The 11,666-nt window shown below is 38.5% G+C and overlaps 2 protein-coding genes across 2 annotated transcripts; both read right to left on the bottom strand.

Annotated features, from left to right (window-relative positions):
- Positions 1-6,389: 6,389 nt before the first annotated feature.
- LOC110445819 lies at positions 6,390-8,422 on the bottom strand. The gene has a single exon (XM_021490616.1). The coding sequence runs from the start codon at positions 8,200-8,202 to the stop codon at positions 7,354-7,356; it is 849 nt and encodes a 282-aa protein (XP_021346291.1). The 5' UTR covers positions 8,203-8,422; the 3' UTR covers positions 6,390-7,353.
- LOC110445818 lies at positions 8,422-11,315 on the bottom strand. Its single transcript, XM_021490615.1, has one exon. It carries the CDS (start codon positions 11,286-11,288, stop codon positions 9,963-9,965), a length of 1,326 nt encoding a protein of 441 aa, XP_021346290.1. The 5' UTR covers positions 11,289-11,315; the 3' UTR covers positions 8,422-9,962.
- Positions 11,316-11,666: the final 351 nt, after the last annotated feature.

Raw genomic sequence — 11,666 nt, 5'->3', positions numbered from 1 at the left:
CACTGGCGACTTGTGACAGTTTAATTTGATGTACATACACTGGCGACTTGTGACAGTTTAATTTGATGGACATACACTGGTGAGTTGTGACAGACTGATGTGATGTTCATACACTGGTGACTTGTGATAGACTTTTACAGTACATACACTGGTGACTAGTGACAGACTGATGTGATGTTCATACACTGGTGACTTGTGATAGACTTTTACACTGGACTTGTGATAGACTGATTTGATGTGCATACACTGATGACTAGTGATAGTCTAATTTGATGTACATACACTGGTGACTTGTGACAGACTAATGTGATGTACATATACTGACGACTTGTGACAGACTAATTTGATGTACATACACTGATGACTAGTGACAGTCTAATTTGATGTACATACACTGGTGAGTTGTGACAGACTGATGTGATGTACATACACTGGTGACTTGTGACAGTTTAATTTGATGTACATACACTGGTGACTTGTGACAGACTAATGTGATGTACATATACTGGTGACTTGTGACAGACTGATGTGATGTACATACACTGGTGACTTGTGACAGACTGATGTGATGTACATACACTGGTGACTTGTGACAGACTAATGTGATGTACATACACTGGTGACTTGTGACAGACTAATGTGATGTACATACACTGGTGACTAGTGACAGACTAATGTGATGTACATACACTGGTGACTTGCGACAGACTACTGTGATGTACATACACTGGTGACTAGTGACAGACTAATGTGATGTACATACACTTGTGACTTGCGACAGACTGATGTGATGTACATACACTGTTGACTTGTTACTGACTAATGTGATGTATATATACTGGTGACTTGTGATAGACTTTTACACTGGTGACTTGTGACAGACTAATGTGACGTACATACACTGGTGACTAGTGACAGACTGATGTGATGTACATACACTGGTGACTAGTGACAGTCTAATTTGATGTGCATACACTGGTGACTTGTGACAGACCGATGTGATGTACATACACTGGTGACTTGTGACAGACTCATGTGATGTACATACACTGGCGAATTGTGACAGACTGATGTGATGTAAATACACTGGTGACTTGTGACAGCCTAATGTGATGTACATACACTGTGACAGACTAATGTGATGAACATATACTGACGACTTGTGACAGACTAATTTGATGTACATACACTGATGTACATACACTGGTGACTAATACACTGGTGACTGGTGACAGACTAATGTGATGCACATACACTTGTGACTTGCGACGGACTGATGTGATGTACATACACAGGTGACTTGTGACAGTCTAATGTGATGTGCATACACTGGTGACTTGTGACAGTCTAATGTGATGTGCATACACTGGTGACTTGTCACAGACTGATGTGATGGTACATACACTGGTGACTAATACACTGGTGACTGGTGACAGACTAATGTGATGTACATCCACTGGTGACTTGCGACAGACTAATGTGATGTACATATACTGACGACTTGTGACAGACTAATTTGATGTACATACAATGATGACTAGTGACAGTCTAATGTGATGTACATACACTGTGGACTTGTTACTGACTAATGTGATGTAGATATACTGGTGACTTGTGACAGTCTAATTTGATGTACATACAATGATGACTAGTGACAGTCTAATGTGATGTACATACACTAGTGACTAGTGACAGACTAATGTGATGTACATATACTGGTGACTTGTGATAGACTTTTACACTGGTGACTTGTGACAGACTGATGGGATGAACATACACAGAAAAGTTGACACTGATATGTGTTTGCATTTCCAGTACATGTCTGAACGGAAACAAATAGAAAATTCCAAGTTTTCATTACATAATGATTTCCCTTTGGATTCAAAATAAATAGATGTTCCTTACAGTCATTTGTAGTATTGGATGTTCGCTGACAGAGGACAGATACAAATAGGACAGTAATTTATGTGTAAGCAGGTTATGACTACCTAGATACCCCTCACAACCAAAGCTGACCACAATGTACCATAGATAGGACTCGGCCTCAGTAACACTGTTTAAACATTAATTGATTTGCCACCCGGAGCTGATAACACACTGTGATGCAGGGAATATTGCCTTGCTTGTCAAGTAGGTCCTTTAGACACAACATAATTAATCAATGATTAGTGTAGTGCTTCCTGATTTTATGTGAAATTTCATAGCTTATATATTGACTCAGGTCATTGACTGGGACCAGACCTCGTATAGCCATGAGGACTCTCTGAAGTCACTCAGTGAGTGTAATACCAGCGAACAGACCTATGGAACACCAACTGGAAACAAAATCCCTAGACCATAATATGTCTGTCCATCCCTGGAAATATATATAATCATTATGTCCATATTTTGTGAGTGACACATGAACAGGACTCCAGGTGACACTTGTATATAAAGGATAGTTCCATATATAAACTTGCATCATGTAGCTTTACTTGAACAGAGCTATATTTATACAGGTGTCTCACGGGGGTCTGGTATTGCAGTGGCTAGTGCATTCACAAGTATGGCTGGGTTTCAATTCTTTAATTGAACAGGTATAGGGTCAACTTCCTGACCATGTCCATGGGTTTTCTGTGGGTACTCAGCTTTACTTCCACATTATAACCCACTGTGTGCTTCTATCTGGGCAAACGGGAGTGATTAATTTAAGGTAGAAAAATTTATGTCATGATTGATGTAAAATAAAATTTAATCTAATATATGGCTCACAATGACATTAGCACATTACAGAACTCAACATGACATTTGCCTATAGAGAGATCACATGACACTAATACAGTGATATTTTATATACTCATATCATTGACACTAATACAGTGATATTTTATATACTCATAATCATTGACACTAATACATTGATATTTTATATGACACTAATACATTGATATTTTATATGACACTAATACATTGATATTTTATATACTCATATCATTGACACTAATACATTGATATTTTATATACCTCATATCATTGACACTAATACATTGATATTTTATATACCTCATATCATTGACACTAATACATTGATATTTTATATACCACTAATTATATAATACATAGATATTTTATATACTCATATCATTGACACTAATAGATTGATATTTCATATACCTCATATCATTGACACTAATACATTGATATTTTATATACCTCATATCATTGACAGTATGCTTAACTAATACTTCAGCGTTTTAAAGGATAGCCTTGGAGATAATAAATAAGGGCCAATTGGGATCAAAGTTCTGATAACCTCTGGGTAGCTAATTATATATAAGCACTGTGCCTAAGGTAGTCGCCTTGACATCTCACACAGGTCCCTTGTATTTAATATACTGTCTGATTACAGTAGACATGCCTCACTGTTAACTGATCTTGATTAGATATTGGAAAAGTTGATAATCAGAGTTGTATCCAAGTGTATCATGATGTTTTGTGTCAATGGCACTGGATTACTGTGGTAAACAATCCAGGTCAGTAGACACAGACGGGATCAGCTTTATTGGGAGAAATCTAGAACGGGAATAGATAATGAGATTTCACTCAGCGAGTGGTCACTATAGAGAGGGGTCTGTTGTATTTGTTATAAATCCTACTACATTGTATTTTAACTTATCAGCGAAACTAAGTTATTAATATTAAATATTATAACCTTTGCCACTCGTCAGCCACACCATAGACCATTAGCTTGCTGTAGAACCTTTGCCATTCAATTGATTTTTTGCTATTCCATAGAACTTCGGCCACACTATAGAACCTTGGCCACACCATTGCACATTAGCCATGCTTTTGACGATTGGCCATGCTGTAAAACTTTGGCCACACCATAGAACCTTGGCCACACCATAGAACCTTGGCCACATCATAGAACCTTGGCCACACCGTAGAACCTTGGCCACATTATAGAACCTTGGCCACACCATAGAACCTTGGCCACACCGTAGAACCTTGACCACACTATAGAACTTTGATCACTTCATAGGTCTGTCTGACCTTGGCAGCACCATAGGTTTCTCTGAACTTGGCCCACATCATAGAACCTTGGCTTCACTGTATAACCTTGGTCACAGTCCTTAGAACCTTGGCCACACCGTAAAAACCTTGGCAACACCATAGATCAATGGCTGCACCATTGCACATTAGCCATAATGTAGACCATTGGTCACACCATAGGTCTGTCTGATCCTTGACCACACCTTATAACTTCTGCCACACCATAGGTCTGTTTGACCTTGGCCACACCATAGAACCCTAGCCACACCATACAACTTCGGCCATACCATAGGACATCAGTTCGCCAAAACACCCTTGGCCATGCTATAGACATTTTGCCACATTAGAACAGTGGACACTGGCAGTGTTGCTCACCAATCCAGTATTAACATTGTTGATGACTACTGTTTTTCTTGTCTGCATGTGACCGTAGCTGTTGATAGGATGTTAAACAATACTAAACCAAACCTAACCAAACCTTGTCTGCCTCTGATTGGTATTTGGCCAGGCTTTGAACTGTACATGTTTGTTAGTTCACACACGAGCATGGACACTACGTCGCCTTTGGAAATGCTAGTCGGTTTTTAGGATGAATTATTTAGACCTTGAATTGTTTATGACATTGAATAAAACGACAATTTGATTACACGTGAGACAAAATGAGGAAAACAATGGAATTAGTGTCCAGAGCTAGATGTTTCCGAGCTATACATACCAAAGTATATTACATTCAGTGAAATGTTATTCAGAAAACCTTGCCTGCTTTATACAAAATACACACTTTCTAGTTTCTAATTTTATGCTTTCAGTTTTAAGGTAAAATGTCTTTAACAGCACAGTCTATAAGTGCTGTTTGCTCCAAACACTTCTGTTTACAGTTCACCAGACAGAGTAATGTGTGAAAATCTGTTTACAAGTTACTTGTGCAAGGTGAAATGTCAGATCTATTTTAGATGGAAATGCTATTCCGATGCTAACAAGAATCAAAACTTGTTAATGGATATCAGAAATGGCTAATGACAAACTGTCACTTATTTTGAAGAAAACATTTTGAGATTTATTGGTACTTTAAATGATGTAATCGATAAAATAAAGTACATGTGTTCTTTTTATTCTGATTAAAACCTGCATCAAGGGAATGTTTGTAATTAAAGGCTAGTTAGTGTACAGGTATATTGGAAGTTGTGTGTGTCCGCTCCCTTGTGGCTGATTGACGAGTTTATCAGAGAGTCTGTGCCTGTCCAGACATGCCACGTTTTATTAGTCATCGGTTGCAATGATTCATCTGAAATTCTTTCCATTATTTGTGTCTTTAAAACATTTTAAATTTGTTGAAAAGAGTAAACAAGAGAAATTAAATATTACCTTGGTCTTTTTGGAGAAAATATGATGTGTGATTCCACAATGAGTTTTCCTATCGAAAAGGCAGATGGTGTTAAAATACACTGGCTTGATAGCAACTTGAGTATGTAATAGATATTTATCACAACAACTTGAGTATGTCATAGATATTTATCACAACAACTTGAGTATGTAATATATATTTATCACAACAACTTGAGTATAAAATAGATATTTATCACAACAACTTGAGTATGTCATAGATATTTATCACAACAACTTAAGTATGTAATAGATATTTATCACACATTTGTGGTACTGCTCTATTTTTCACCATTCCCTGCTGTTGTGATGTCTTTCACTCATGAACAGTTTGTGTCATGTTACTAATGATTTTGTCACAGTTCGAGGAATCCAATCATGCATTTGTAAAGAGGAAGTAAGTGATGTCTTTTGTTTTAGCCTACCTGGTCCAAAGAGTTATCGAGTAAGCTTATGACGTGACACAGCATCCATCGTCCATCTCCGTCTTCTTCCTTTAAAGCGTACAAGTCCTGAATTACTTAAGAGACTGTTATAGATAACACATAGATAGACTGCTAGTTCATATATATAACTGTGTAGTAATGTTATACAGTATTACTTAAATGTCTTAACAAAGATGAGACTGACTTTCTTAGAAAAAATAGAACTTTCACAGAAATAGTGAAACATATGTTTAAACAGTAGAGCTGGATGGACACTCCTGTAGTCCTGGTTCGAGTCTAATACAGATGTACGCTATCACTTAATTTCTCCCTGTCCAAGTTAAGTAGTGTTGCTTGTTCTAAAAAGGGATATATATTGCAATATACAAAAATTTGATTTGTGTTTAAGCGCATAGAGAAATTATCTGTATATTCTATCTGCTAGACATACCATCTGATAACTGCCAAGCATTCCACAAATTTCATTACCAGTGAAACAAGATGAGAGTTTTTTTGATGCTGACCTTTTATTACTCCAGAAATATGCACATTTATACCAGTAATAATAACACAAACGACAATACTTGTTTCCTCTGAATCTATTACAAAAAACTTGCAACATTTAACTTTACATGTTTATATACATACAACATACATATTATACATACAATCTAAAAAATCCCTATCTCTACTTGGATTGAAGATTATCTCAGCTGCTCTTGATCAGAAATGTTGTGTAACATAGAATTTGATATAGATGGTCAGCGGAGGCTAACCAGGGTGCAGAATTGCTCTGCAGTGCTGGGCAGAATTGCTCTGTAGTGATCAGTAGATGACAAATCAAGCAGCAGTGTACTATGATCTTGTAATGCATAAATTCCACAGAGTTGGAAAATCTACGAAGGTAGAAGTTTCACAGTACCCACAGGGATGTTGGTACTGCCACAACGAGGGCTGTGGAACTCGGTGAAATTATATGATTCTGTCCTTCTGCTTGACATATTTAAATTCCTTGCTTCAATCTCAAAGAGTTGTAACATCTACGAGGGTAAAAGTTACTCAGTATACATGAAGGCATACTGCCACAACGAGGGCTGTGGAACTCTCTGAAACTGATTGAGAATGTTGCACAGAAGTTTATTAATTGGGAAATTCATTGTAAGAATGATGTCCAAAATTTCAGGTGCGAAAAAATGTCTGTGAGCAGCTGATAATCCCCAAGTAATAAATGTAAACATCTTGATATGGACCCTAATTATTTCATCTATAAACAAGAAAACAGTTGTCATGATAATACATATATGTTAGACTCTAAAGAAGTTTGACACTTATTGGTAATAAAGATTGAGAAATTACATGCACCATTTATCATTCAAATGTACATACATACCTGTACACATACAGGTACTAATAGTTGTAAGTGAAATCGTATAGAAATTATATACGTATCAAAGTCAAGTTTTATGAATGTCTTGTAAAAGCATGTCAATTTTAACTATATGTGTTGAGACACTTATAAATCACTTAAACACTTTTGAGCTGAATGCAGAACTTCCTTTGAGGTGCGTATATATCGACAGTATGAATCAGAGGACCATCGGCCCATGGTCTTTATTAAATGGTCTTCAATGTGTTTGGAGGCAGCAGAAGTGGCTGCCCCTATGCGAAAAGAATGCCCATTGAAGAGATGTGATTCAAAACCACAAAGTGAAAGTACTTGGCGTAGCATCCCGATGAAGACATTTCTTGTTAATGGTTGTCCATTTGTTGCTACAAATAGTGCATCAGTTGACGTGGCACCCTCGCGATATCTTGTACTAATATACTTGTCTAAAATACACTTTGGACATACTGACTTTGAGGTACAGAAAAGCCGTATGTGAACGCCCTTCCTGAAAGGGTCCGTTTTTGATGTTTTCAATGACAGTATGGTGTGATCATCAGCTCGCGTAATATCACTTACACATAAGTTAGTTGTCGGATCAAAGGAATTCATGCACGTGAATTCTCCACATCTTAGGAAGCCAAAGAAAGCAACTACACAAGCTGTTTCCATCATTCTGTCTAACTTGATATTGAATACACCTTTCCGTAGCCGTGTGCAAAGGGCATGTAACACTGGAAAGGTCACTGGATACCGAGCTAACTTTGGCCGTCCGTCCATTCTTTTGATGCCATTCATAACCAACTGTAAACGCGCAAAATTGGAATTCTGGGTATACAGAGGACATTCCACTGCTGATGACAGGAAAAAATGTCGAATACCGCACAAGTACAATTTGATTGTAGAGTATCTTAATTTCAATTGCTGATGACAATGAGCTGCAAAGTTCATCAACAGTAACTCTGATACTGGAGGCATATTTGACCAAGTCTGATTGTTCAAGCATAAATATCGACAATATGCCTTGTAACCTGTTGAGTAAGATCCTCTGGTTGATGGAGCTATAGCTTGTTTAAGGATACTGGCTACTTCGACGGACCATTCCACATCACCGCAGTTGTAGGAGGGCACGGATATGGCTGAGCTTGTGCCTGTGGGGCTAATGTGCGGAATCTGTCCATCTGTAAACGAGATAAGGAGTCAGCGATGTCATTGCTTGTACCTGGTACATGTTCAGCAAAGATAGCGAAGTTATACTTTATGGCACACCACGTAAGTTGTCGCATCAACATCATAATTGATTTAACTTTAGATCTCCCCTTTTTTACAATATGTACAGTAGCTAGATTGTCACATTTGAACAGGATTTTCTTCTGGGACCATAGATGACCCCACAAAATAGCTGCTACCACAATGGGGTAAAGTTCCATGAATGCCATAGACATGAGGTCCTCAGCAATTAAGGGAATGTTCTTTGGCCATGGCTCACAAAACCATCTCCCTTGAAAATAACCCCCATGTCCAATGGTAGATGACGCATCTGTGTATAACTCTATGTCTGAAGCACAAGTGATAGAGATATCGTGAAACATGGAGACTCCATTCCACTCACTTAAGAAATATTTCCACATTCTTAAATCTTCTCTGCAAGCTGCAGTGAGGTGTACATAGTGATGAAGTTCCCGAACTGAAGCTGCCAGTGTTAACAAGTATGACACAAAGGAACGGCCCGGTAAAATCACTCTAGTGGCAAAATTCAGGTGGCCCAACACTTGCAATAGCTCCCGTTTGGTACATGATTTACGGGCGAGAAAAGATTCCATCAATGCAGTGATACGTTCTATTTTGTCTCTTGGTAGTCTAGCCTGCATTTGGTCAGAGTCTAAAATGATTCCTAGATATTCCACACACGTGCTAGGGCCTACAGTTTTGTGTTGGGCTATCGGGATATTCAACTTCTTAAAAATCATTGTCAGTAAAGCCATGGTTCTATCACTGTCAAAATTGGGTTTATCTACTGTGAGGAAATCATCTAGCAAATGTAAGATAAACTTAATGTCATAATTGTTAAGAGCAATCCAGCATATGGCAGTGGATAAAGTATCAAATATCTTGGGGCTTGACCGGCACCCAAAAGCCAATCGTGTGTAGTAGTAATACATTCCTTGCCATTTGATACAAAACAAATGATGTTGATCTGGTGAGATTGGTATCAACTTGAAAGCATCGCTGATATCAGTTTTACACATCATAGCTCTTCGTCCACACTTCACAATTTCTTTGATAGCGTCATCGATTTTTACATAAGTGAGTGAACATTGTTCTTTGTCTATGAGGTCGTTTATACTGGAATGCTCACTGTTGTGGGGTGAAGAAAGATCGACTATCAAACGTTTTTTATGTGAATATTTTCCTTCTGCTACCCCTATTGGCGACACACGATATTGTGAAAATGGAGATGTGGAAAATGGTCCTTCCAAAAATCCTTTATCTAGTTCACTTTGTAAAAGTCTATCGACGACATCTTTTTGCTTTAATGCAGATTGTAAATTTTTGCATTCTTTCGGAGGTAGGTCAGTGGTCTGTACCATTGTGTCAAAACCATATGTAAGTCCTTCTATCAAATAATCAACAAAATGTTGATCTTCATGATTGGTTAATTCAGTCTGTAACTGTGTCACATTTATGCATGTTTTTACTGTTTCTCTGTGTATGGAGCCATCCGTGGAATTATGTAGTCAGGTGGTATGTTTCGACTTGGTTGATTTTGAAGCAGCATTGTCTTTACAATGACCTGAGTCAGACCCATGATCTGTCGCTTTACAATGGATGCAGACATGTTTCAGAGGGCAATTTGCTCTATTGCAACCACGTGATCCATTGAAATTATTGCAAACTTCTGTCCCTTCATGAAAAACTCTTTTCCTACCATGCCTGTCTGTCTCGTTATCCTGCCTTCTACTGCTGTTCTGGTTTGAATTACCTGCCTTACTAAAAGGCCCTGATTGTACCAATGGACAGAAATGTGTATCATGCGAGACTTCCCCACATTTCGCACAGTTCCTAGATTTAATGCCACCTGCTATAAGTAACAGTAAGTCGCGGTCTTTCACGGACCAATCCACTTTAATGGCGTGTTGTTGGAGTGCTGTGGCACTTTTAAGTGAAAACATCTTATGGTATTCGTAAAACTTACTGCCGTAAGAGTTATAAATGTTAACGATGTTCGCTTCATAAGCGTCTAGTTCGTCTCTACGATCCGGGTATGCCCGGCACATGACACGTTTGTATTTACCAAATGCGGTAATGAATTCTCCAATGGTCAAGTTACGTTTCAGACGTGCATCGTCCTGATTCTTTCCTTCTAAATCAAAATACGGAATCAGAAGTGACGCCAGATTGACATCCTTACCGTCAATTATGTCGCCCTTGACTCTGCCGGTAACTAAATCCAGGTTGCCCAAATCCTCTGGGGATACTCCGAACGATCTAATTCTGTTTGTTGGTGTTGTGTGGCGCGGCATGGTCAGATTTCCTGCCAAAGGTGACTGACGTGCTTCCTGGCTGTAGACCTGGGCAAGGGTGACATCTTTCGCTGTCTGGCTATTCTGTTGTGACATGAAATCCATGAAAAATTGGCTCATGCCAGCCATAAACTGGCCAAACATGGGGGCGGCCATGTTGGAACTGTCATTTCCGGTATTGTTCGTAACCGTATCACTACGCACTGTGGCAGCACTATTTCTTTGCGAAAACATAGATCCTTGTTCTTGTCGTACAGTCTCATTTAAATGTACTACGTCGTCCGACTCGACGTCTGCTTCTTGCATGCGGGGAGACGATCGTGTTTGTCGAGGCGATGCTTCCGCATGAACAATAACATCGTTCTGTTGATTAGTAGTAACGCTCGTAGTGGTATCAGCAGAAGAATTTGCATTCGTTAGAACATTGTCCACATAAAGGCGTCGCAGTGTGGTTAACGTGAACGTCGCTGACGAAACAATGCCTTTAACACCAAGTTCATGTCGCAATCGAGTAGTACTCCAATTTAGGTAGTTTGTCATGTCGAGAGAATCGCCAGAGGTTTTTTGTCTTTTTTTCCAAAATTACGTATCGACACAAAAAGCTATCTCATCCGTAAGTCCGATGTCCAATAAGTGATTCTCATACAGGGTGATACCATATATATCCGGCAATATACCCAGGGGGCCAAAACACAATAAGTCACTCAAAGTAGGGGGATGGGTTTATAACAGGACAATGAAATAGCTGAAGTTTATAGTTTATATATCGGTTGAAATGTAATAGATGTTGGTGGGCTTATTTTCAGACATGGGCTTAATGCTCGATAAATATGGTATATGGTTTGATGTTGTAGGGAGTGTTTCTCTAAATGACTGATGATGTAGGTAATAATTCCTTATCAGTAAAAATTCTTTTTC

Source organism: Mizuhopecten yessoensis, unplaced genomic scaffold (genome assembly GCF_002113885.1).
Source record: "Mizuhopecten yessoensis strain PY_sf001 unplaced genomic scaffold, ASM211388v2 scaffold2383, whole genome shotgun sequence".
Classification (NCBI taxonomy): domain Eukaryota; kingdom Metazoa; phylum Mollusca; class Bivalvia; order Pectinida; family Pectinidae; genus Mizuhopecten; species Mizuhopecten yessoensis.
This window is presented reverse-complemented; position numbering and strand designations above follow the sequence as displayed.